This window comes from Emys orbicularis, chromosome 2 (genome assembly GCF_028017835.1).
Source record: "Emys orbicularis isolate rEmyOrb1 chromosome 2, rEmyOrb1.hap1, whole genome shotgun sequence".
In the NCBI taxonomy this organism is placed as follows: Eukaryota; Metazoa; Chordata; order Testudines; family Emydidae; genus Emys; species Emys orbicularis.
The window spans coordinates 283,085,193-283,112,841 of NC_088684.1; the positions used below are offsets into that span (position 1 = coordinate 283,085,193).

Sequence of the window (27,649 nt, forward strand, 5' to 3'; positions counted from 1 at the left end):
TTTCGTAGTTGGGACCGCTCACTACCTGTTTTCACTCTAATTTTTTACGTCCATATGCGGCATGAATTTTAGGTGCACCAATATGGAGATGATGTGTGACACATCACCTTCATATTGGTGCACATAACATTCATGTGGTGGGGGTGGGGCTGAGGAGTTTGGCGTGTGAGAGGGGACTCAGGGCTGGGGCGGGGGGTGCGGGCTCTGGGGTGGGGCCGGGGATGAGAGGTTTGGAGTGCAGGCTGTCCCAGAGCTGTGGTGGGGAGAGAGGACTCCCCACAGCCGTCTCTTGCTGCAGCAGCTTGGGGCTGGGGGAAGAGGCGCCTCTCCCCGGCCGCAGCAGCTCCGGCGGGCATTCAGCCTGCAGTCCACTTGGAAGCTTCGCACCTCCTGGATTGCCTCAGCAGGTCCTTCTTCTCTCACCACGAGTGATCCCCCCCACTCAGAGGTCATCAGAATGATCTTCCAGAAGTGGGGAGCTCCCTGAGTGAACCTGTTCGCCACCAGACAGAACAGAAAGTGTCATCAGTTCTGGTATCTCCAAGGTCTCGGCAGAGGCTCACTTTTTCCGATGACTTTCTTCTATCATGGTCAGGGGACCTAATGTACGCCTTCCCGCCAATTCCGCTCATAAGCAAAGTCCTCTCAAAAATCAAGAGGGACAAGGCATGAGTCGTCATGATCGCCCCAGCATGGCCTTGCCAGCATTGGTTCGGCACGCTAATGGACCTGGCCGTAGCAGCCCCATGGCCACTTCCCAGCCACCTGGAGCTACTCTCGCAGGATCACGGTCGGCTCCTGGACCCGAACCTCACCTCTCTCCGCCTCACAGCTTGGATGCTGCATGGCTGAATCCAGAGGAACAGGTCTGCTCTAGGCAGGTACAGCAGGTTCTCTTGGAAAGCAGAAAGTCCTCCATCAAAGCGACTTACCTGGCAAAGTGGAAACGTTTCTCCTGTTGGGTGTCTGATCACAACATCTCCCCGACCCAGTCATCTCTGCAGTCCATCCTGGATTACCTGCTTCACTTAAAACACCAGGGCCTCGCCTTCTCTTCAATCAAGGTGCACCTGGCAGCCATATCAGCTTTCCATCCTTGCGTCTATGGTAGATTGGTATTCTTGCATGAGATGTTGATCAGGTTCCTGAAGGGCCTTGTTAGGTCCCGGATCAGCGGAAAGAGCCTGATTTCCCCAATGGGACCTCAACCTGGTCCTCTTCAGGTTCATGGGTCCACCCTTTGAAGCCTATGGCTTCTTGTTCCCTTTCCCACTTGTCGTGGAAGATTGCATTCCTTGTAGCTATTACTTTGGCAAGACGTGTCTCCAAGATTAAAGCCCTCACTTCGGAGCCCCCGTACACTTTATTCTACAAGAACAAGGTCCAGATGCAGCCCCATCCGGCCTTTCTGCCTAAGGTTGTGTTGCACTTCCATGTCAACCAGGATATCTTTTTCCCAGTGTTCTGTCCAAAGCCTCACATGACCAACAAGGAGAGGCGGCTGCACACTCTAGATGTCAGGTGCATCCTGGCGTTCTACCTGGAGCGAACCAAGCCCTTCTGCAGATTGACCCAGCTCTTTATCACGATAGCTGATAGGATGAAGGGCCTTCCGGTGTCCTCTCAGAGAATTTCGAATTGGATCACCACCTGCATCCGTACTTGTTACGAGTTGGCGCAGGCTGTGCCTCCACCAATAGTGAAGCTCACTCGAGTAGGGTGCAGGCATCTTCGACTGCCTTCCTGGCGCATGTCTCTATCCAGGACATCTGCAGGGCTGTGATACGGTCTTCAGTACACACGTTCATGACGCATTACACCATCACTCAGCAGGCTAGAGATGATGCTGGCTTCAGCAGAGCTGTGTTGCAATCGACACGTTCATGAACGCCTACCCACCTCTGGTGGTACTGCTTGGGAGTCACCTACAATGGAATGGACATGATCAAGCACTCTAAGAAGAAAGGATGGTTATCTTTTCGTAACTGTTCTTCGAGATGTGTTCCTCGTGTCCATTCCATGACCCACCCTTCTTCCCCTCTGTCGGAGTTCTGGCAAGAAGGAACTGAGGGAGGGGGGAGCCAGTGGTGTCCCTTATACTGGTGCATATGTGCACCACTCCAGAGGGCACCAGAGCCAGTCCCCTATGGATACCACCGAGAGAAAAACTTCCGGCAGCGGTGCATGTGGCGAGCACATACACCTACAATGGAATGGACATGAGCAACACATCTCGAAGAACAACAGATACAAAAAGGTAACCATCTTTTTCTATAGTAACAGAGCACTAGTACAAAATCAAGGGTGTTTGCAATAGCAGGCTCAATATGTGTCCTACTGTTGTCATGTTCAGGGCATGCTGCCAAACTCTCTTCACCAAAGCTATTCCATATTGTCAAAGCAGGAGAAAATTCCAGTAACAGATCCAAAGCCAGACGCTGACAGCCACACCAAATGCAGATTTAAACATTTCAATTGGACAAGACTTGCTGTAATACATAGTCAATCTACAGTAACCAGGTGTTGTGAATATAGGGCCTTTACAAATACCTACATAGAGATAGATATTCAGGTTAAGGTTTTAGGTGAGGATTGTACCGGAATTTAAATTTCCATTTGGTGCTCTCTTCTGCACGGCAAATCCGTTCTAGTTATGTTAAAATGAGAATGTTGTGAATAAGATCAGGGTAAAATCAGAAACCTGCTGATGAGAGGGCGTTGGAGGGAAGGTGGGTTGTGCCCTTATGCGTCTAAGCTGGGTACAATTTATGGAAAATTTAACATACATGTCCTGAGCTTATACTAAGAAAAGTTACAACTCTTGAAGGGCTGCTGCAGCTTGCAGTGGGAAATTTCTCCTGCAACATTTTAAGGTGTGTGTTGAATAGCAGTTGGAGAGAATGTCTTTTGGGTCATTTTATTCCCATCCTTACTATTATAACAGGTTTGATTTAATTATTTCCAAACCATGCCTGTTACATAGATTCCAGTACGGTGATTAATATCTCCAGTGATGATGAATAACCCCACTTGTCATCTTGCTCCATTTGGCTGATTGTTCTTCTAGGTACAAGTTTTTATGAATGAATTAATATTTTAGTCATGTGTTTGTGTTGGCTCCAGGGCGGTCACTGTCTTTAAGACCTCTTGAAGAAAAGAACAGATCCCAGTGTACAGTAGGAATCTGAGTCAGCTCTAAGCAATTGCCATGGGACTGTGTTAGGAGGCACAGTGTTGTCAGAGATACTATTCTTTGAATGTTTTTCCTAGATCTGAGACCATGACCACGTGTGTGAAAAGATCTGACGGAAGAGTACAGGGTGTTAACTGGGTGTCCTGGCCAAATTCCAACTGGGATAACAACTAAGCTTCTTACATTTTAAATTCCTCTATTGTTTCAAACAGATGCATTATTACTCAAGTTTCTGTAAAAAAGATCTGTGAGTAGCATTACTGGTGCAGAATGGCTGCTGCGTTTCCATGGGGCAATGTTGTGTAATGATTCCATTATTATTATTGTTGTTGTTTATTATATTGTATTACACCAGCACCTAGAGGTCCCAGCAGATATCAGGGCCCCATTGTGTTAGCCATTGTACGAACATATAGACCATTTTGTCAAGAGCTTACATTCTAAATGAAGAAAACAGACAAGGATGAGCAAAAGGAAGTAATATTATCCCTATTTTACAGATGGTAAAGAGACGCAGAGATTAAGTGACCCGCCCAAGGTCAGATGGGAAGTCTGTGGCGGAACTGGGAACTGAACCCAGATCTCTGAGTGCCAGTCCACTATTTTAATCTCAAAACTATCATGTGCTGCGCATAAAGTTTATACAATGGTTTGGGCTCCTGAAGGATGAAAGGTGCTAATGTTGTTTATTTTTATTGGATGGCTCCATCAACTCGAAAAAATAATAAAAATACCTAATCCCCTCCCCACAACTGAGTTTAGTCACATCAGTTCTCATTTGCTGTCAGATCAAAGCCTGGGAGGTTAGGATTTGTGGCCTGTGGTTTTGTCTCACAAAGGTGCAGCTTGAAGCGTTTGATGTCTTGTCAGCTGATTTTAAGGCAGATGTAGGCCAAATACTGTAACTTTTACTATGCCCTACAGATGCTCTGATTAGAGCTTCTTTTTCCTGATTTGTTGAGGTTGTTTTTTCAGCTCCAAGAAACAGCACCATTACATACAAAGGGAGGTAGAGAAGTGAGAGAGAGTGTGTGAGAAGACATCCTCACTGGGACCTAGAATGGAATTTGCAGTGCTCCATGTCTGTTTGGCCCAGATACCAGAAGAACAAGATCACTCTACATGAGACATGACAAGAGACCACTATATGTAGTATATTATTATATGTCTGGTGCTGTAAGTGTACACAGAGCTATGCCAAACAGGTAACAAGTTCCATGCCCCAAAGAGTTTGTGTTCTGTGGGAAAAGGAGGATACGGAACAATGCAGCACAAAGGCATGGTGGTAAATGATCATTCTGCAGAGGGTCCTTCCCAGGTGGCTCCATTAGGAATCTGACTCTGATCTTCTTTCCACAGCATGTGTGGCCTTAGCTTCCCTAGTTTCTTTCTTTCTTTCTTTCTTTCTTTCTTTCTTTCTTTCTTTCTTTCTTTCTTTCTTTCTTTCTTTCTTTCTTTCTTTCTTTCTTTCTGTCACTTCCAAGCATCTTCTTCCCTATTAGATCAAGGGACCAGTTGATCAGAGGGGTCTAGTCTCCTACCTAGAAACTTTAATGTCCCTTTTTTACAGCACGCAAACTCTCTCCTAATCATTAGGATTATTCATAGCAATTAACTAAAAAGAATGTAAAAAGCAGTCAACGAACAGCTGTCTTCCTAATCACTCTGGGCTAGAAAAACAGTACATAAGACACACAGACACACACAGACGATAAATTCCTATAGCAATTTCTCGGTTAAAGCTCCTGTTGACATCAGTGGGGAGCGTTTTCCTTGAGGAAATACTTCTCTAGAAGATTTGCTGCGTAGTGAATGAGGAAATCAAAGTATAAAGTACAACCTTTTTTCTTTAAATAGAAGCTAAAGTACTGAGATACTTTTGAAGCACTCCTGATGTGACCCTGTCTAGAGAACCTATCTTAAGAACATAAGAACCGCCGTACTGGATCAGACCAAGGGTCCATCCAGTCCAGCATCCTGTCTGCCGACAGTGGGCAATGCCAGGTGCCCCAGAGGGAGTGAACAGGCAATGATCAAGTGACCTCTCTCCTGCCATCCATCTCCACCCTCTGACAAACAGAGGTTAGGGACACCATTCCTTAACCATCCTGGCTAATAGCCATTAATGGACTTAACCTCCATGAATTTATCTAGTTCTCTTTTAAACCGTGTTATAGTCCTAGCCTTCACAACCTCCGCAGGCAAGGAGTTCCACAGGTTGACTGTGCGCTATGTGAAGAAGAACTTCCTATTATTTGTTTTAAATCTGCTGCCCATTAATTTCATTTGGTGGCTCTAGTTCTTATATTATGGGAACAAGTAAATAACTTTTCCTTATTCACTTTCTCCACATCACTCATGATTTTATATACCTCTAACATATCCCCCCTTAGTCTCCTCTTTTCCAAGCTGAAAAGTCCTAGCCTCTTTAATCTCTCCTCATATGGGACCCGTTCCAAACCCCAATCATTTTAGTTGCCCTTCTCTGAACCTTTTCTAATGCCAATATATCTTTTTTGAGATGAGGAGACCACATCTTTACACAGTATTCAAGATGTGGGTGTACCATGGATTTATATAAGGGCAATAAGATATTCTCTGTCTTATTCTCTATCCCTTTTTTAATGATTCCTAACATCTTGTTTGCTTTTTTGACTGTCACTGCACACTGCGTGGACGTCTTCAGAGAACTATCTATGATGACTCAAAGATCTCTTTCTTGATTAGTTGTAGCTAAATTAGCCCCCATTATATTGTATGTATAGTTGGGGTTATTTTTTCCAATGTGCATTACTTTACATTTAACCACATTAAATTTCATTTGCCATTTTGTTGCCCAATCACTTAGTTTTGTGAGATCTTTTTGAAGTTTTTCACAGTCTGCTTTGGTCTTAACTATCTTGAGCAGTTTAGTATCGTCTGCAAACTTTGCCACTTCACTGTTTACCCCTTTCTCCAGATCATTTATGAATAAATTGAATAGAATTGGTCCTAGGACTGACCCTTGGGGAACACCACTAGTTACCCCTCTCCATTCTGAAAATTTACCATTTATTCCTACCCTTTGTTCCATATCTTTTAACCAGTTCTCAATCCATGAAAGCATCTTCCCTCTTATCCCATGACAACTTAATTTACGTAACAGCCTTTGGTGAGGGACCTTGTCAAAGGCTTTCTGGAAATCTAAGTACACTATGTCCACTGGATCCCCTTGTCCACATATTTGTTGACCCTTTCAAAGAACTTTAATAGATTAGTAAGACATGATTTCCCTTTACAGAAACCATGTTGACTTTTGCCCAACAAGTTATGTTCTTCTATGTGTCTGACAATTTTATTCTTTACTATTGTTTCAACTAATTTGCCTGGTACTGATGTTAGACTTACCGGTCTGTAATTGCCAGGATCACCTCTAGAGCCCTTTTTAAATATTGGCGTTACATTAGCTATCTTCCAGTCATTGGGTACAGAAGCCGATTTAAAAGACAGGTTACAAACCCTAGTTAATAGTTCCGCAATTTCACATTTGAGTTCTTTCAGAACTCTTGGGTGAATGCCATCTGGTCCCGGTGACTTGTTAATGTTAAGTTTATCAATTACTTCCAAAACCTCCTCTATTGACACTTCAATCTGTGACAATTCCTTAGATTTGTCACCTACAAAAGCCGGCTCAGGTTTGGGAATCTCCCTAACATCCTCAGCCGTGAAGACTGAAGCACAGAATTCATTTAGTTTCTCCACAATGACTTTATCGTCTTTAAGTGCTCCTTTTGTATCTCGATCGTCCGGGGTCCCACTGGTTGTTTAGCAGGCTTCCTGCTTCTGATGTACTTAAAAACATTTTGTTATTACCTTTTGAGTTTTTGGCTAGCTGTTCTTCAAACTCCTTTTTGGCATTTCTTATTACATTTTTACACTTTGGCAGTGTTTATGCTCCTTTCTATTTACCTCACTAGGATTTGACTTCCACTTTTTAAAAGATGCCTTTTTAATCTCACTGCTTCTTTTACATGGTTGTTAAGCCACAGTGGCTCTTTTTTAGTTCTTTTACTGTGTTTTTTAATTTGGGGTATACATTGAAGTTGGGCCTCTATTATAGTGTCTTTAAAAAGCGCCCATGCAGCTTGCAGGGATTTCACTCTAGTCACCGTACCTTTTAATTTCTGTTTAACTAACCTCCTCATTTTTGCATACTTCCCCTTTCTGAAATTAAATGCCACAGTGTTGGGCTGTTGAGGTTTTCTTCCCACCACAGGAATGTTAAATGTTATTATATTGTGGTCACTATTTCCAAGCAGTCCTGTTATAGTTACTTCTTGGAGCAGATCCTGTGCTCCACTCAGGCCTAAATTGAGAATTGCCTCTCCCCTTGTGGGTTCCTGTGTCAGCTGCTCCAAGAAGCAGTCATTTAAAGTATTGAGAAATTTTGTCTCTGCATTTTGTCCTGAGGTGACATACCCAGTCAATATGGGGATAATTTAAATACCCCACTATTATTGAGTTCTTTCTTTTGATAGTCTCCCTAATCTCCCTTAACATTTCATTGTCACTATCACTGTCCTGGTCAGGTGGTCGATAATAGATCCCTACTGTTATATTCTTATTAGAGCATGGAATTACTATCCATAGAGATTCCATGGAACATGTGGATTAATTTAAGATTTTTACTTCATTTAATTGTATATTTTCTTTCACATATAATGCCACTCCCCCTCCCACTCCCTGCCACACAACCTGTTCTGTCCTTCCGATATATTTTGTAACCCGGAATGATTGTGTCCCATTGATTGTCCTCACTCCACCAGGTTTCGGTGATGCCAATTATATCAATATCCTCCTTTAACACGAGGCACTCTAGTTCACCCATCTTATTATCTAGACTTCTAGCATTTGTGTACAAGCACTTTAAAAACTTGTCACTGTTTATTCGTCTGCTCTTTTCTGATGCGTCAGATTCTTTTTTATGTGAATGTTTCTCGTCTGATCTGGCCCCTACTTTATCCTCTTCCATCCTCTCCTCCTGACTAAAACCTAGAGAATCTCTATCAATAGACTCTCCCCTAAGAGAAGTCTCTGTCCGAGCCACGTGCTCCTCTGCAGCAATCGGCTTTTCCCCATCTCTTAGTTTAAAAACTGCTCTGCAACCTTTTTAATGTTAAGTGCCAGCAGTCTGGTTCCACTTTGGGTTAGGTGGAGCCCATCCTTCCTGTATAGGCTCCCCCCATTCCAGAAGTTTCCCCAGTTCCTAATGAATGTAAACCCCTCCTCCCTGCACCATCATCTCATCCACGCATTGAGACTCTGAAGCTCTGCCTGTCTACCTGGCCCTGCGCGTGGAACTGGAAGTATTTCTGAGAATGCCACCATAGAGGTCCTGGATTTCAGTCTCTCCTAGCAGCCTAAATTTGGCCTCCAGGACGTCTCTCCTACCCTTCCCTACGTCATTGGTACCTACATGTACCACGATCACTGGCTCCTCCCCAGCACTACACATAAGTCTATCTAGATGCCTCGAGAGATCTGCAACCTTTGCACCAGGCAGGCAAGTCACCATACGGTTCTCCCGGTCATCACAAACCCAGCCATCTATGTTTCTAATGATTGAATCTCCCATTACTAACACCTGCCTTTTCCTAGTGACTGGAGTTCCCTCCCCCAGAGAGGTAACCTCAGTGCAAGAGGATACCCCAACATCATCTGGAAGGAGGGTCCCAACTATGGGAAGGTTTCCCTCTGCTCCCATTGACTGCTTTCCTTCCCTGAGCCTTTTATCCTCCTTAACAGCACAGGTGGTGGGACAAATGTACAGTGTCCCGGAAAGCCTCATCAACATACCTCTCTGCCTCCCTTAGCTCCTCCAGTTCTGCCACCCTGGTCTCCAAAGCCCATACGTGGTCTCTGAGGGCCAGGAGCTCCTTGCACTGAATGCACAGATACGCCACCCGCCCACAGGGCAGGTAATCATACATGCTACACTGAGCACAATAAACAAGATAGCCCCCACTCTGCTGCTGGGCTTCTGCCTGCATTCTCTCCTACAGCTACCTAGGTTAATGATAGGTTTTTGTTTAAATCAAGAAGTTTTGATTATAGTTTAGTTTAAAAGTTTTAAAGAATGGCAAGTGTACCTCACCCCCTTCCCACTCCCCTTCCAAACTCCCTCTCGAAACTCCCTGTTACTGGCCCCTGGTCGCTGACTCACTGCTTTATAAAGCCCTGTCCTCCCTTATAGCCCCGCCTCCTGACTAAGGCTCAGCCAATGAACAGAGGCTTCTAGATTTCAAACCTTGTTTAGAAGCTCACAGCTTCCAACTGCTGGCCACAGCACACGGTCCTTCAGACAGACACAAGCTCAGCACACAGCAAGTAACCCCCAAACACAAACACACACTACAGACAGCCACTTACCTCAAGGGTCCCGTATTTGCTCCTCCTTCACCTGGAGAACTCCCTCTCTAAACTCCCTGTTATATCTTCTTTATATTGGCACCCATCGCTATAGTATCCCAAGTGTTTCCACTATGTTTGGACACAGTTATCTTTTGTCAACTTTAATGATCTCTTGCTGCCTGTAGTTTTGTTGTTTAACTATTTCCTGAAGCTCTACTTTGTTGAAAATATCTATCTAATCTACATAAGCTATTTCTAAGACCCCCATCACAAAATTACTGTCAGCAATTACTGATAGCACTGAGCATGCCTAGAAGGACAAGATCCCCACAATCTCTCTCTGCTTATAGATGTGTGTTGTTTGTTTTCCTTTTAAATCCCTCAACATGCTTGTAACTGCTTCTCCTTTTCTTGAAGTTCTTCATTTTTTTCTTCCATTTTTCTCCTCTTCCTCTGCCCAGCCTTCCTATTTTGGGTAGGGTCTTGAGGGAGATGTTCTGTTGGAGGGGCCTTATCACAAAGGGGGGCTGCATTGAACAGGGTTGGGTTTGGGCTTAGTTTGATCTCTTTTGCTAAGGTGTCCCATAGATGGTGTCTTGTAGTTCAGAATGCTTTGTGCCTAAGTGTTCCTGTCTATCCAATAATACGAAGGCCCCAGCATACCTGTGGTCATGGTTCCAATAGATTACTCCTGGGGGGATTCTGTGCCTAAAAATTAAAAATTCTTCACACAATATTTTTAAATTCTGCAAAATTTTGCAAATTGTATTTGTCATTATAACACTATATAATCATGCCAGTTTCAATTATTTTGGTAATTTTATTTCAAAATACTTGTCAGCAAGTATGTCTGTAACAATACAGACGCACACAAAAATTCCCCCAGGAGTAGAGAGTTAAAGAAACCCCTACGACAGCCCAGTTCCTGTTTCTCTGTTCGCTCTCCCACCCAGAGCCCAACCGAGGGGCCAGACACTCCCTCCCCCGCCCTCCCAGAGCCCAGCCATGGCTCCTCCCAGCCCAGACAGTTTCCCCCCCATCCCCCCCAGAGCCCAGCTGTGGGCCCCAGCCCCCAGACATTCACACCCTCTATCACCCAGAGCCCAGGGATCCAGAGGGAGAAATAGCCTGATGCGCGGTCCCAGGCTTGCATGGAGTTTCCGGTGCGCTCTGCTGCCTCCTTCATTCAAGGAGTGCTGGGAACCCTCCTGTTCCCTCCCCACAGGCTTGTCTTCTGTTTGCGAGCTGGGCTGTGCCGGGTCCAGCGGCCCTTAGTGGCAGCTAATATCTCTGCAGCCCATTTCTGTGGGGAGAAAAAAGGAAATTCTGTGGGCACAACATTAATTTCTACAAAATTCTGCATTGCGCAGTGGCACAGAATTCCCCCAGGAGTAGTAGATAACAATAATACTGATAGCTCGGTTCTGGATGGATAAGCAATCTAATATACTCCTACCGCACAGTAAGGACTCTGAAGATCAGAAATAGGACTTTACATTGAGGCTGGAAATAGTAGATAATGCAGCAGTGGTGTGATGTGTTGGTCAGTACGCCGGCTACTGCTTGTACAAGTTGCAGCTTGTGAGTGGCGGCCAAGTTCCAGCCCCAGTAGAGCAAGTGCAGGAGTCTGATCTGGAGTGGTGAGTGGTGCATCACAGCTGTGTGGGAAGGCCCCGGGGGGAAGAGGAATATTCAGTTTTGTGTTCTTTCATAGAATCATAGAATCATAGAATATCAGGGTTGGAAGGGACCTCAGGAGGTCATCTAGTCCAACCCCCTGCTCAAAGCAGGACCAATTCCCAACTAAATCATCCCAGCCAGGGCTTTGTCAAGCCGGGCCTTAAAAACCTCCAAAGAAGGAGACTCCACCACCTCCCTAGGTAACGCATTCCAGTGCTTCACCACCCTCCTAGTGAAAAAGTTTTTCCTAATATCCAACCTAGACCTCCCCCATTGCAACTTGAGACCATTGCTCCTTGTTCTGTCAACTGCCACCACTGAGAACAGCCGAGCTCCATCCTCTTTGGAACCCCCCCTCAGGTAGTTGAAAGCAGCTATCAAATCCTCCCTCATTCTTCTCTTCTGGAGACTAAATAATCCCAGTTCCCTCAGCCTCTCCTCATAAGTCATGTGCTCCAGACCCCTAATCATTTTTGTTGCCCTCCGCTGGACTCTTTCCAATTTTTCCACATCCTCCTTGTAGTGTGGGGCCCAAAACTGGACACAGTATTCCAGATGAGGCCTCACCAATGTCGAATAAAGGGGAACGATCACGTTCCTCGATCTGCTGGCAATGCCCCTACTTATACAGCCCAAAATGCCGTTAGCCTTCTTGGCAACAAGAGCACACTGTTGACTCATATCCAGCTTCTCGTCCACTGTGACCCCTAGGTCCTTTTCTGCAGAACTGCTACCCAGCCTTTCTCTCTTGTGCGCTCTATCTCTTTTTAATTTATGCTTTAGCTGGGTTGTCCATCTGCCATAATAATCTATACTCTGACAACAGTCATAGCACTGTACGATTCCTATTGTGAAAGAACCAATAAACAGGCTGTCACATGCTTGGGGTTCTTTCTCATATCCTGTCAGAGAGCCACAAGTGATGTTCTATTAACTGTTGAGCTTTAGGAATAGGGCAACATTATTCATAATATTTCCATACTGTCTCAAGGACTCTGGGCATTTTTTTGCCAGTTAACTTAAAACATATAAATAAATAATACATGGCGGTCTGTACAGAGTGGAACATGCTACACACAGCCCCACCTCTGAGCTCGCGCTTCAGAATATGCCCAACCAGTCTTCAGAATCTATTGCCTGGTTCTTTCCCAACCCTTCCATGGGAGTGTTCAGTATGGCTGTTGCTGCTGGATTCTTTACAAGGTGGTTAACCAGGTGACTCAGAAGATAGAGCTGGGGTGTTCCCGTAAAGACTGGAGGTATGGGTATAAAGAATCCATATGCCTGAGATATTAAAAAAATCCCACAAATCTCTTTAGGGCTTTCTGTTGATGCAATTCATAGGTGGCCTGATCCCGAGGAGTGAATTCAGTGTAAGTTGCTGGTGCTCAGCACCTGTCAGGATCAGTCTCAAGAAGAACAAGATGTTAGTGATTTGGAAGTGATCTTTTCCTCTGGGGTGTGCTGCGACTGACAGAGTTACCAGCATGAGGCCCCATACTGCTCCACAAACTATTTTGGTCAACCATTCTCTGGGAAATATCTTGGCATTTCTGTTCTAATGTGGTTTGTATTTTCAGTAAGGTTCCACCAGTACTACAAACTCAGGAGACTGGAGGGGCTCTGTGTTATCAAAGATCTAACCAAGAAAAGCAGTAGCCACCCAGGCTGTGCATGGTACAGGAATGGGTGTGGCAGTGCATAGCTAGCTTCAGTTTCCATGGCCATTTAATCCTTTGCCTATTTGCTCAGGATGCCCAGAAAGGCAGTTGTGGTGAGGATTTTCTGATGCGAATGCTTATCCTCTAGGAACTGTCCTAAGGCCACCAAGTTAATTTCACAGAGGGCACTGAATAGTCATTATATGGTGTTAATGATTTTCAGGCACCAAGATTTGGGCTGGATTGGAGCCAGGAACATAGAGATGAAAGTCTCCATATCTCATTTCCACCGGCTCCAGCTATCCAGTTCCACTTGATGATACCTTTTATTATGAACATCCTTTAAAAAATTTAAGAGAAATGAGAAATTAAATCAGCCAAGCCTTGCGAAGTACAAACCTGGCTTCTGTGCATGTAACAAGCATTCTGCATCTGTCACTGCCCACTCGTTGAGTCATACTGAGACTTAGTAACCAAAATCCTAAAGTCTCAGTATAATTTATCACTCTGTCTTCCAGAACACACACTTCTGTTAAATTCCCCGGAGCGGGGAGGGAATGAGTAACCGTACCCGTAAGGAACAGAATATCACAGCAAGGCTCAGTGCTGTGTTCAGAGTGGAAGCCCAACAAATATGAGTAGAAATCTCTGTCCATTTCAACTCCCCCGTGCCTTTATTTGTTAAGAATCGTACAATCACGGGTATATTTTAATTGTTTTGGCATATTATGTAAAAAAATACCTTCTCCCTGTCCTTGCCCATGGCCCAAACTTGATATTCTAAATGGCCTGTAAATGTAATAACTCCTTTGCTCTATTTTCAGATTAAGATATAATCTACAAACCATTAGATTAAAATGTGATGGGTCACTTCACTTTGCAGATGTTTCCTGGATATTCTTAGGCGTGGATTAAATGCAGACAGTCCTCTTGGTACCACTGGTCCCAGAAAATCAGGGAGCACTGGGTACAGGCAGCCATTAAATCATCTCTCCAAATTGCCAAAAATTCTCAAATCATCCACATTTTGTGTCCTTAATGAAAAGCAAAATAATAGCTTTGTGTCTGGACGCAATGATTTCTGTGTGCAAGACTCCTAATAACACAGATTTAGAATCAAGTCTGAATTTTGTAACTTAAATAGTAGTCATTGGAGTGAAGTCTTCTGAAATCTGCAGGGTTTCTAAAAAGGTTAGTTCTGAAAGAGAAATCCCTCCATCAACTCAGATCTGTAGAAATGTGCCCCTTGTCCTCAAGAACTTGAGTCATTCATTTGGTCTTGGTAGGAGTGTGGAATCCAAACCCTTCCTCAAATTGAGAATCTCAAGGCATTAAGACCGTAGCGCTAGCATGTCTGCTAACTGCCTGTGTCCTGATCTCTTCTTTCTAATGGAGAGTCTAATCAATAGACTGTGCAGTCAGAGGCCATTCCTAATAAATATGCTGATGATTGGGTAAAGCCGATGATTGGGAACAAGAGTATTTGCCTACTGAAGTTAACAGAAACCCTGCTTCTCCTAAATCTAGAGGAATACTCGGGGTTATCTGTGTCCAGAAAATATGTGAGCTAAGAACATCACATAGGTAGATTCTTAGAGCTCTGTTAGGGTGTGATCCTGCAGAATGCTGGATTTCAGTGGCACCTTGCAAAATTGGGCCCATTTTCTGCACTCTGAGGCTGCATCAAGTTGCCTTTTCTGCTTTTATTAAAGGAGAAATCCAGAAAACAGTAGGGCATGTTCTCCGTACTGAAGCGCTAGCTTAGCATGGGTAAAGGTCCTCACGGAAAGTGTCTGTTCCTGGTTGGGTAATAATACCTAGCTCTTGTATAGCCAGATCTAGGGCCTGATTCACCACTGCTTTGCATCCTTTTCCGCCACCAATGCAAAGGGGTGCAGAATACTTAACTCTGAACGGGGGTCTGTTCACCCCCTTCATTCAGGTAGCAAGTACTAGACAAGAGGCAAGGCAATGAAGAGTGAGAGCCATAGTGTGTTAGTAGACGTAGTGAGCAGAGAAGTGAAAATCTCAGATCACATCCTTCAAATGTCTGATTATTAAAAAAAAAAGTTTTAAGTGAATGTTCTTGGCAGAGCAGTAATGCACATCTAGAAAGGGTAGTAAGAGGCCAATATAGCTGCATCAGGAGCTCTTTAAAGCAGGGCCGGCTCTAGGTTTCTTGCTGCCCCAAGCAAAACATTTTTTGGCTGCCCCCCACCCCAGCCCTGGGCTCTCCCCCCCACCCCACCCCAACTGCACCCTCCTGCCACCCCAGCCCTGGGTCACTGGTAACTCACTCCCAGGACGAGTCATTCAGCAGGAATTTTGGATGTGCACAGAACACAGACAGGATTGGTTCCCTTACGGTTACAGAACTGCAGTAAAGTGGAACAATTTCCAGCTTGTGTGATTGAAGGATATCTGGATGCATATTGTAAGACTGTCCTACATAAATGAGGAAAAGTTGAGGTGCCTTTATTATTCTTTTGTTCCATTCTTTGTTTCTATGGGGAATTTGCCAATGCACTATCACTGTCTTCCTTTTAAACAAATAAAACTAAAACTTAAAAGCAATGGCTGTTGAAAATAGCAATTCCAGTCCTAATAACCACTGGGAAGCATTTCTTGCTTAATTTATTCTACTTTTTCTACAGCAGGTTACAGTGGATCAGTATATTTGATTTGGGAGAAATGAAGTAACAGCTGCCCAAATTGAGCTTGAGCACTCCTGAATTTTGAGGGTGTTCAAATCTGGAAGGCAGGTGCTAGATTCCCTTTCTGAATATTAGCTAAATCTGGAAAAGAAAAGTCAATTTCTGCTTCCATGGCTCAGAAGTGGAAATCCTCCTACGTGCCTGGTACTGTATCTAAAGCTGCCCAGTTTAGTTAGAGCCTCCCCTCCCTTACTTTTCATTTTAAATTCTAGTGGGGTCCACATACCTCCCTTGCTAGGCTTCAGATAGAGAGGTGCACTGTCCATTTAGTCCACCCAATTCTTTCTTTGGGGGAGAGCCCAGGGCTGGGGCGGCAGGATATGCGGGTGCGGGGGGATGGGGAAGAGCCCAGGGCTGGGGCGGCAGGAGGTGCGGGTGGGGGGAGAGCCCAGGGCTGGGGCAGCAGGGGAATGCAGGTGGGAGCTGGGGCGGCAGGGGATGTGGGCAGGGGAGAGTCCAGGGCTGGGGCAACACAGGGGTGAGGGGGGAGCCCAGGGCTGGGGGCAGCAAAAAACCTAGAGCTGGCTCTGTCCCTACCATTCACAGCAAGCTGCAGGTTTCAGTTCCATACTCCTTCCCCCTCCCTTTCCTGTTACTAGTGGCCGAGGGAATGCTGGGAAATGTAGTTCTTTCCCTGCTCCAGGGCTGGCTCTATAGGCAGGGAGCTAACCAAGGAACTACAGTTCCCAGGGCCCCCTGTTGGTTCTCAGCTCCCATGCTGGATTCTTGCACCCCTGCAAATGTGCCGCCCCAAGCAACTGCTTGCTTTGTTGGTGCCTAAAGCCGGTCCTGCTTTAAAGACCTGAAAATCAAAAAGGAATTCTACAAAAAGAGGAAACATGGACAAATTGCTGCACATGAGCACAAAAGAGTAGCTCAAAATCAAAGCATGTAGGGACGAAATCAAAACGCTAGGGCGCAAAATGAGTTACATCTAACGAGGGACATAACACAACAAGAAGACGTTCTATACATGTACTTGGAGCAAGAGAAAGACAAAGGAAAGTGTGAATTACACTACCTAGCAGGAAAGGGAAGTTAATAATTGATGACATCAAGAAGACTGAGGTGTGTAATGCCTATATTGCTTCAGTCTTCACTAAAAAGGTTAATTATGACCAGATACTCAACACAATTAATGTTAACAACAAGTGGGGGAAGCACAAGCCAGAATAGAGAGAGAACAGATTAAACAATATTTAGATGTATTCAAGTCTGCAAGACCTGACAAAATTCTGTCTAGAATACAGAAGGGACTAGCTGAAGCAATCTCAGAATCATTGGCCTTGATCTTTGAGAACTCATGGAGGGTGGGTGAGGTTGCGGTGGACTGGAGAAGAGTGTACACAGATCCTGTATTTTAAAAGGGTAACAAAGAGGACCCGTAGAATTACACACCATTCAGCCTGACTTAGATACCTGGAAAGGTACTAGAACAAATCATTAAACAATCAATTTGTAAGCCTCCACAGGATAATAAGATAACTAATAGTCAACATGGATTGTCAAGAGCAAATCATGACACATAAACCCAAATTTCCTTCTTTGACAAGGTTACCGACCTAGTGGATAGGGGGAAGCAGTAGCTGCGATTTATCTTGATTTTAGTAAAGCTTTGAGACAGTGCCACAGGGCATTGTCATACGCAAACTAGGGAAATGTGGCCTAGATGAAATTACTATAATGTGGTTAGTTATAGTTATCAATGATTCACTGGCACACTAGGAGGACATATCTAGTGGGATCCTGTAGGGGTCAGTCCTCAGTCCGATAGTGTTCGGTATTATTAATAATGACTTGGATAATGGACTTGAGAGTATACTTGTACAATTTGTGGATGACACCAAGGTGGGAAAGGTTGCAAACACTTTGGAGGACAGGATTAGAATTAAAAAGGACCTTGATAAACTGGAGAATTTGTGTGAAAGCAACAAGATGAAATTCAGTAAAGACAAGGGCAAAGTACTAACCGTAGGAAGCAAAAATCAAATGGACAGCTGCAAAATGTGGAGTAGCTAGCTGGCAGTAGACTGCTGAAAAGGATCTGTGGGTGACAGTGGACCCAAAATTGAATATGAGCCAACAATTTGATGCAGTTGTGAAAAAGGCTGATACCATTCTAGGGTGTATTAATAGGAGTGTTGTATGTAAGACACAAGAGGCAATTGTTCTGCTTTACTCAGCACTGGTGAGGCCTCAGATGGACTGGTGTGTCCCATGTTGGGTGCTACACTTTAATACAGATATGGACAAATTGAAGAAAATCTGGAGGAGAGAACCTGACCTATGAGGAAAGTTTAAAAAAATTGAGTATGTTTAATTTGGAGAAAAGAACACTGAAGGGGGACCTGATAATCTTCATATATGGTAAGGGCTGTTATAAAGAGGATGGCAATCAATTGTTCTCTTTGTTCACCGAGTGGATGTTTTCAGAGAACTATCCACAACCAATTTGTGGTTTGTGCCCTGCTTCTTGACAGTCTGCCCTGAGTTTGGCACTCACGCTCATGAGCTATTGCAGACAGGTTGACAAAAGTATCTTGTCTTGTAATAGTTAGCATATGCTTATTCATAATGCATTGCAGAGACAGTGGTTGTTGTATCCAGTCACCTTAAGGTAGAAGGTACTCCAGGGACATTGTTCCCTTAAAATCCAGGCTTGATCGGTATCCTCAACACAGAATGGACTGATGCTGGCTCTCTTCACCTAACACTCTTGAGAGCATGGGTGGTGGGTGACCCTGGCTTGGGGACGCTAGCCCCCCAGCCCTGCCCTTTCCGTCCCATGCCCTGCCCATTCCGCGCCCACTGGAACCCAGCTCCTACTGTGGCCACTGGCCCCTGACCAGTGCCCCCAGCCCCCCTCCCCCCCACTGTGGCAGTGCGGCCTGATGCCTGGCCGGCCAGCCCCCCTGCCCTGAAGGCACATCCCCGCCTCCCCCCAGCCGAGCAGCCAGCCCCAGTGCTGGGTGGGTGGGCAGGCAACGTGGCCGGAGCGCCTCCATCCCCGGGCAGGCGGCATGGCCAGAGTGGCCTCGGTCCCAGTGCGGGGCAGGCGGAGCGGCCCTGGCCCCAGCACTGGGAGGACAGGTGGTGTGGTGTGGCGTGGCCCTTGGGGCACACCGCAGCCCCCAGCCTGACTGCCCCAGGGAAGAGCATGGGCGGGGGGACGTCAGGCTGTTTGTGAAGGCAACGCCTTCCCGTATCTACGATACCCGACGCCCATGCTTGAGTGGATTTTCTGTCTAGGTCTTGTGCTCCAAACACTACAGACTCAGGAGACTCTTGAGGGGATTTTCTGTGTTGCGCAGTTCGAGATGGCAAACAATCAGGCACAATATTCTGCTTCTGACCTTATAAAAATGATTTGTAGCTCTGAAAGCGAGTCATCGTGTGATGACAACGTATTGGACGATAATGACTTTGTGCCAGATCGTATTGAGAGTTGCTCTGAGAAGGAAGACTGTGTTTCCGCTGATTTTTCAAGTTCGTCTTCAGACAATGAGGAGCTTCTGTTCAGCACTGGCATAAGATTGGAAGAAATGTAGTTGGGGATCATTTCTTCACCGGTCCTCAGCTTGCTGAAGACCTGCTCAATGAAAATTTGACTTATGTTGGAACAATCCAATGAAACAAGCCAGATATACCCAGTGAGATGCACTCACATCTCAGCAGAGAAAAATTGTCATCAGTGTTTGGGTTTGCTGGGTCAATCACCCTGATTTCTCTTATATTCCAAAGGAGGGCAAGTCAGTAATAATTTTATCGATCATGCATGCATCATGACAAGGTTGTAGAATGAGATAAAAAGAAACCGTACATAACTCTCTACTACAATGATACTAAAAGTGGTGTTGATAACATGGACCATCTAACAAGAATGTGCTCCTGGAAGGTGCAAAATAAATAGTGGTTCTTTGCTTCAACTTGCTTGATGTTGCTGGAATTGCAAGTTTTGTCATTTGGGTCAGCAACAATCCCACTTGGCACAACACTCAACCAAGACAAAGAGGGCACTTGTTCCTTGTCAATCTGGGAGAGTGACTCGTAGATGTACATATAACGAGAAGAATCCTTGCTTACCTGTCATCTCACCATGCCCATCAAAACAGCAGTCTTGTCCCTTGGCTACCATCAAAAAATAGATACCTCCGAAGCATGTAGGAAACTCGGCAGTGGACACTGCTACATTTGCCCAAGGTCAGCTGACCAGAAGAGCCACAAGCAGTGAATTTGTATGCGATAACCATTTTATTCACTCCACATTGATGCTGATGTGTGAAAATCGCTCACACTAAATTAAAATACTGCTAGTTCTTTCAATTTGCTAGTTGAATTAATTTTTTTCACCTAAAACATTAAAGAATTGTTCTTCGTTTCGGAATGCATTTTGGGAACAGAAGTCTCTCTCAAAACAGTTAATGTAACTTTTTTCATGACACTGGATTTTAAATAATTTTTTTGGTCCTAAAACGTTTAAAATTGGTCTTGGTATCTGAGTGCATTTGGGGTACAAACTTCCCCATGACACAATTAATGTCACTTTTTTCTCGTTACTGGATAAAGGTTAAATTTGCAATTTTCATCAGTCCCTGCTGTTGGAGGAAGGCTTTTGCATACTATGCTCACTCAGTAATTGATTGATGTTTCTTTTTTATTAAATAATATATATCTCCTCATTCATCCCATATTTCCCTCCCTGGTGAGACACTGCTATTGGACATCCCAGTGTAATGGATCCATGGACTTTCCTGCAAAGAAAAATAAGAAAATTTATCTGAACTTACCCAAACATTTTCTTGCTTCTAGTGGGAAAGTCCTTATATCCAACCCGTCTGGCATAAGGATTATAGTTCTGAGGGAGTGTTAAATTGTCACACTCCTCCATGTTTTTCATGGGCATGATTTTATATGTAACTTCTCTGGTAGTTGGGGTGAAATTTGAAGTTGCTTTGTTGTAGGAAGTGTTTATAGGAAATTCTTTTTCTATTAACAAGTGAATTGATGTTTAAAGGAATGAGCTCTTCAAAGCAGCTTCGGAAGTATCTGTAGATGGCAAAGGCTGGCAACTCCCAGCCTGCCATGATTGACAGGTCTCATTTCTGCCTCCAGGAAGCTGCAAGCAGGAGTAAGACCCATTGTAGTGGATCTTCAGACTTACCTGAAATTTTCCTTTTGTCTAGAGGTAAAGTTCAGATAAATTTTCCTACTTTCTACCTCCAGAGTGCCTTTTGCCATAATACGAAATTCACCATAAAAATTAAATTATGTTAACAGTGACTACAACAGTGTTAAGGCAGAATAACTTTTCATGTTAATGGAATGTGTGATGGTCAAGTATGCAGATCTAATTTTGATATAATTTATATAAAAAAGCATATAAATGATGGCATAGAGAGTACACTTACAAAGTTTGCAGAGCATACCAAGCTGGGCGGGTTTGCAAGTGCTTTGGAGGATAGGGTTAAAATTCAAAATGCTCTGGACAAACTGGAGAAATGGTCTGAAGTAAATAGAAGGACATTAATTAAGGCAAATGCAAAGTACTCCACTTAGGAAGGAACAATCAATTGTACACATACAAAATGGGAAATGTACTGCGGAAAGGGATCTGGAGGTTATAGTGGATCACAAGCTAAATGTGAGTCAACAGTGTAATATTATTGCAAAAGAAGCAAACCTCATTCTGGGATATATTAGCAGGAGTGTTGTAAGGAAGACAAGAAGTAATTCTTCCACTCTACTCCGCCCTGTTAAAGCCTCAGCTGGAGTATTGTGTCCAGTTCTGGGAGCCACATTTCAGGAAAGATGTTGACAAACTGGAGAAAGTCCAGAGGAGAGCAACAAAAATGATTAAAGGTCTAGAAAACATGACTATGAGGAAAGATTGAAAAAAATGGGTTTGTTTAGTCTGGAGAAGACAGAGAGGGCACATGAGAACAGTTTTCAAATACATAAAAGGTCGTTACAAGGAGGAGGGTGAAAATTTGTTCTCGTTAACCTCTCGTTAAGACAAGAAGCAATGGGCTTAAATTGCAGCATAGGAGGTTTAGGTTGGACATTAGGAAAATTTCCCTTTCAGGGTAGTTAAGCACTGGAACAAATTGCCTAGGGAGGTTGTGGAATCTCCATCATTGGAGGTTTTAAGAACAGATTAGACAAACACCTGTTGGGAATGGTCTTGTTATTATGTAGTCCTGTCTTGAGTGCAGGGACTGAACTAATGATATATTGAGGTCCTTTCCAGTCCTACACTTCTGTGATTCTATATGAGAAATAGGTTAAGGTTTTGTGTGAGATTGCTAGTTTGAAATAGAAGTACTGTATGTATTGCTTTTGGGTATCTGTTAGAGATAAAATTGAAAGTCTTATTGAGTGGTGGAGTGTGTTATCAACAGCATGTGGGCAATGTGAAGGTGGAAAGGAATGCACTTTTTCATACTTTTTAGGTTTTAAGTGGATGGAGTGTGTCCTCATGCAGCCTTATCTGTCACTAAATGTCGTTTTTGTTTGCTAATTGAAATAAGAATGTATTTTCCTCTCCCATTCAGGGCTTGTCTACAGTGGCAAGTTTCTGCGCAGTAAAGCAGCTTTTTGCGCTCAAACTGCAGACGTGTACACATTGCTGAGCCACTTAGTGCGCAGAAACTCCTCAGTTGCAGCGCGGCAAAAAACCCACCTCGTCGAGATTTGTAAGGCTGTTTGCGCAGCGGCTCCAGCACTCTATTGCCAGTGTAGACACTTGATTGCTTTCTGCGCTGTAATTGGCCTCCGGAGCTGTCCCATAATGCCTCAAGTGATCGCTCTGCTCATTGTTTTGTACTCGGCTGCCCTGGAGACGTGTGCCCCTCCCCTTTCAAAGCACCGTTTCTGACAGACGTTGTGTGCTGTGCTGATCTGCTCTGGGACACAAAACAAACCATTAATGTGGAATGCTGGTGCTGTTGAACACAGAGGTGTGTGTGTGTGCGTGTGTGTGCGTGTGTGTGTGTGTGTGTGTGTGTGTGTGTGTGTGTGAGAAAGAGAGAGATTGCTGTGCAGAGAGCCCAGGGAGGGAGGCGGGAGCTGATGTCGGGGTTTCCCCTTCCCCCTGCCTCAGGACTGGTTGCTTCCTGATGCTGTCTGAACTTACAAGACAGCATGCTTACACACTCTCTGTCCCCCAAAACACACACTCTCCTCCCCCCCTCCATACACTCGCTCACACTTCCTGACACACACACTTCAGTTGAAATATAGCAGGATGCCCATGGAACAATGGGATTGGGAAACCTGCATCATGTGGATGCGCTCCAGTGTCATAAAGAGCACAGTGTGGACAGCGGTTTAATTCCAGCGTTTTAATAAAAGTGGTATAACTTGTGGCACAGAAACTTGCCAGTGTAGACATGTCCTCAGTGTTTTGTTCTTGGCAAGCCCAGTGGTTTTGATTGTCATGTTCACCATTAACTGCACATTCAGCATGGTTGGGGGAGAGTCTGTATGCCGGGGGAAGTGTGTGGACACAATTTGGTGGCTGCAGGGATGGCAATGAAAAGATGGTTGCTGTTTAAGATGGTGTAAAATTCCCCTTTGGAGAACACTGCGACTTTTCCCGCTTCTGTTAAAACAAAAAAACCCAAAACAAACAAAAGCCAAAAAACTTTCTCTTGGCTACCACAAGGGTGATGGATCTTTTTGGTAAATGCAGAGGTTGGCACTGGATGCTGTTGCATAACAGTGCAAGAGAATTTTGTTGTTATTTTTAAAGTTTGAGGCTGTAATTGTTTAGATTTGGTAACTGAAATTCTGCTCTTGCAGATAGGGCTGTACCATCCCTTTTGCAATTTTAAGATTTGTAGTCTAAGCTTAAGGCAAAGGACTGGAGTTCAGGAGATCTGTGTTCCATTCTCCGCTCTGCCACAGGCTTCCTGGGTGTCTGGGCAAGTCATTTAGGCCTCAAATTTCCAAAAGTGGCCATTAATACAGGTGCCACAGTTTTTAGGTAGCAAACTTACGAGGCCTATAGCCTGGTTTTTAGTTTCAATCCCCAGCTCTGCCTCCAGAAACCCCACAGTCTCCTGTGCCCATGGCTCATTGCTGAGGTTGTGAGTCTGTCACGGAAGTCACGGTTTCTGTGACTTCCGTGACTTCTGCAGCAGCAGTTTGGGTGTGTGTGTGGGGGAGCCGAGTAGGGAGCCCCTGCCAGCCCTGCCAACCCCCTCCCCCAGCACCAGTGAGGGTCCTGGGTCACCTCCCCCAGCATCTGGGCCACCTACCCCAGCACCTGCGGCGCCCCTGGCCCAAGTTTTAGTCACAGGTATTTTTAGCAAAAGTCCTGGACAGGTCACGGGCTGTGAATTTTTGTTTACTGCCCGTGACCTGTCCATGACTTTTACAGTAACTCCTCATTTAAAGTCCTCCCAGTTAACGTTGTTTTGTTGTTACTATCAATTAGGGAACATGCTCGTTTAAAGTTGCGCAATGCTCCCTTATAACGTTGTTTGGCAGCCACCTGCTTTGTCCACTGCTTGCAGAAAGAGCAGCCTGTTGGAGCTACCTGGTGGGCGCTTGGAACCAGGGTGGACCGGCAGACCCCCCATCAGCTCCCTTAAGTTTCCTGTGTGGCAGCCGCCCAGCAGGCTACTAGCCGGCAGTTCAGCTGTCCCTTCCCGCACTGCCATGTGCTGCTCCTGCCCTCTGCCTTGGAGCTGCTCCTGGGAGCCTCCTGCTTGCTGTGCGGGGCGGGGGGGGAGAGGGGAAGGAAAGGGGGAGCTAATGACAGGGTGTCCCCCTCACCCCTCTGCTCCTTTACGCCATTGGGCCATCTCCACAGAATAGGGGGTGGGGGTGGGGCACGACAGGGCTCAGGACGGAGGGAGCTTGCTGGCAGCAGCTGCTGTCCCAACTTGCGGATCTACTTAAAAAGGCAATGTACTTAGAGTGGGGTCAGTGTACTTAAAGGGGCAATTCATGTCTGTCTCTCTCTCTCTCAATCTGTCTCACACACACTCTGTGTCTCTGTCTCTCTCTGCCATGCTGTCTCCCCTCCCTCCATTTGTACTACTTTGTAGGGTGTGAGGCTACATTAACAACAATGTGTTAACAGTTGAGGGCTCAGCCGAGTGATAGTTCATCATTTAGCAGTAAGGCATTCCCTGGGAAATATCCCACCCTCTTCCACCCTCTGACTCTACCACCTCAACCAAGCTTCACAATCATCATTGCTGTGTACAGTATTAAATTGTTTAAAACGTATACTCTGTGTGTGTGTGTGTGTGTGTATGTGTATATGTATATGTGTGTGTGTGTGTGTGTGTGTGTATATATATATATATATATATATTATTTATACAAAAGACTATATATATAGATAGATAGATATAGAGTCTTTTGTCTGGTGAAAAAAATTTCCCTGGAACCTAACCCCCCATATTTACATTAATTCTTATGGGGAAATTGGATTCACTTAACATCGTTTCACTTAAAGTAGCATTTTTCAGGATCATACCTACAATGTTAAGCGAGGAGTTACTGTATTAAAAATATCCATGACTAAAACGTAGCCTTAATCATTGCACCTCGAAAGGAGCTTTCACAGACTTGGGTAAGTACAGGATGGACAATTGCATGATGTGGGACCTCTTCCTATGCTATGCATGCCCACCCAGATTTACTAGTTTTGAGTCCCCTTTTCCGATGGAAGCAGAGGGGACAATGTGTCCCGCTGACATGAGTGGGAGCCTGGCACATGGAATAAATGTACAACGAGCTACAAAGTGTATTCTTTAGTTCATATTAAGGGCCACATGCTAGCAAAGTTCCATGAAAATTTGAAATAATATTTAGTGTAGAGTTGCTGCATGCATACATGACATTGCACTATTGCCTGGATTTGGATGGTCCAGGTAATTATTAAATAGTTGGAACTGAAACACCAGTATCTCATTGAACAAATAGATAATATTGAAGGGGTTTCATTTCTTTGCACATTCGCTGTTGGGGTTGCATTTTATTACACAAATATTGAATGTGTAAAGAAATGCAACCCCAATTGGGGTTTGAATGCAGAATCCTCTAAATGCAATGCAGGCACTTTATCCACTAGGCTACAATAATTGTCCTATAGGAAAAACGGGCAGTTCTGCTGTTAAACCAGCCAGAGGAACGGGGTGGGGAGAATTTTGAGATGGAGAGGTTGAGGCCAAAATGTCCAGACTTGTTGTTAGTTATATAACTGGAATATTATAAAGGCACAATCCTTAAGAGTGTCTGAAGTTTGTGCTTAAAAAATCATGTTTTGCATTTAGGATGATTATGCAATCTGGGATGAGACCAATTTTTGCTCTGCCATCTGCTCATTTTGCCACACACTTTCATTGTAAAAAAAAAAACCCAACTCCCCTCCCCCCAAAAAACACCACCTCCAAAAACAAAAAAGAGAGAACAAAGTTAATTTTTAATGAAAAACTGTTTAATCACAAGTTGTTTTTATGAACTGTGCAAAAAAAAGATTATGCTGTTGGATGAGGTACAAATGTAAGTGTTTCTGATAAAGAGGGATTGAATAGAGGTTCTCTGATGGCACTTCCAAAAAGGGTGCCAATTTTGGTGGTGGCTCTTGTGATTTAGACACTTCTACATAAGGAACCAGATGAAGACCCACCAAACAGCCATTAGCTGATAACTTTTAGCCACTACTAAAATGGCCTGCATTTGAACTGACACACAAGAGGGTAGAGGGGTATGTTTGTGTGTGTGTGTGTGTGTTCTACATCAGGAAAAATATTTGTTCAGCCCTGGATCCAAAGCTCAAACTGCAGTTAGGTATCTCATTACAGAACTTCTGTTCACAAAGTTGAATAACTGAGAGGTATATAGTGTGAGTTGTGCATTACCCACCTCTCTGATCAGATGGATGGTAAACTTGAGCCTTACAGAAAACATTTAATTATTAATTTTAAAAAACCTGTGTTACTCTAAATGATGAGACTGGAAAGTGATCTAAATAGAACAGGCAGCGGGGGGTGGAATATAATTGCAGTTTGTTTTCATTAATTAAGGATGACCGTGCATACTTGTCTCATGGTTCCACTTCACTTGATCAATTGTGTGCTCCTCTCTAATTTGTGAAAGTACATAGGTTATTTTCCCAACTCCACGCTGTGTCTGTCTTCTCTCTCCTAGACTTATGTTACATATTTTCAGATTATCTATGTTTTCTCTTGTTAATTGCTTTAAATAGTGCATAAAAATAATAACGATGTCACTGCTAGAGGCAAGATATTTGTGTTGGTGAACAAGTGTGTATATCCCAAATATCATCTATGAATTTCAGTGGAATCTCGATACCTAACTCCATTAGTCTCCTTTGAAAGTCCTAGCATAAGGCCCTAGGTTCTGAGTCTCAGGGCTAGTCTGCGGGTAGAAATCGCTCTCTCGGGGATCGATTTATCGTGTCTCATCTAGACGGATAAATCGATCCCTGAATTGACGCGCGTACTCCCACCTCGTCAGGAGGAGTAAGCGCCGTCGACGGGGGAGCCGCGGCGGTCGATTTGCCGCTGTCCTCACAGCGGGGTAAGTCAAAAAGGATAATTTGCGTATCTTAAGTCGATCCCCCCCCAGTGTAGACCTAGCCTCAGGGGATGAGGCCTAGGCCCCTGCAAAGCATTCCGTACTTCCACCTTATTCAAGCAAATCTCCCATTGACTTCAGAGCCAGGGAGTGCTGAAGAGGGCCCTTATTTTTCAGCAGTTATTAAAGCTTACTTGTGAAGTAGTACGTGGTATGCCGGTGTATGTTTTCAGGAATAAAACTGTGGACTAGAACAATAGGAATACCTAAAGCAAAGCAGGAGAAAGGTATTAATGTAAGGCATTAATTTTCCTTTTCTCCTCTTTAGGATCTTAGCTCATTTGCCATGCCATTCCTGGATGGAGATGTGGAGAGCTCAGACAAAAGTGCTTCTCGAAAGGTAGGATGTTTCAAAGGTTTCATCCTCCTTGTAATTTCATAGTGCTTGTGGTAGT

General features: G+C 44.4%; 1 protein-coding gene across 6 annotated transcripts in view; it reads left to right on the top strand.

Moving 5' to 3' along the window:
• PRKAG2 (protein kinase AMP-activated non-catalytic subunit gamma 2) overlaps positions 1-27,649 on the top strand; it is a 395,505-nt gene that overhangs the window by 88,367 nt on the left and 279,489 nt on the right. For all 6 annotated transcript variants that reach the window (XM_065400003.1, XM_065399999.1, XM_065399998.1 and 3 more), the window contains exon 2: positions 27,523-27,594. In XM_065400003.1, coding sequence (XP_065256075.1) covers positions 27,523-27,594 — 72 coding nt within the window. The remainder of the gene's footprint in view (positions 1-27,522; positions 27,595-27,649) is intronic.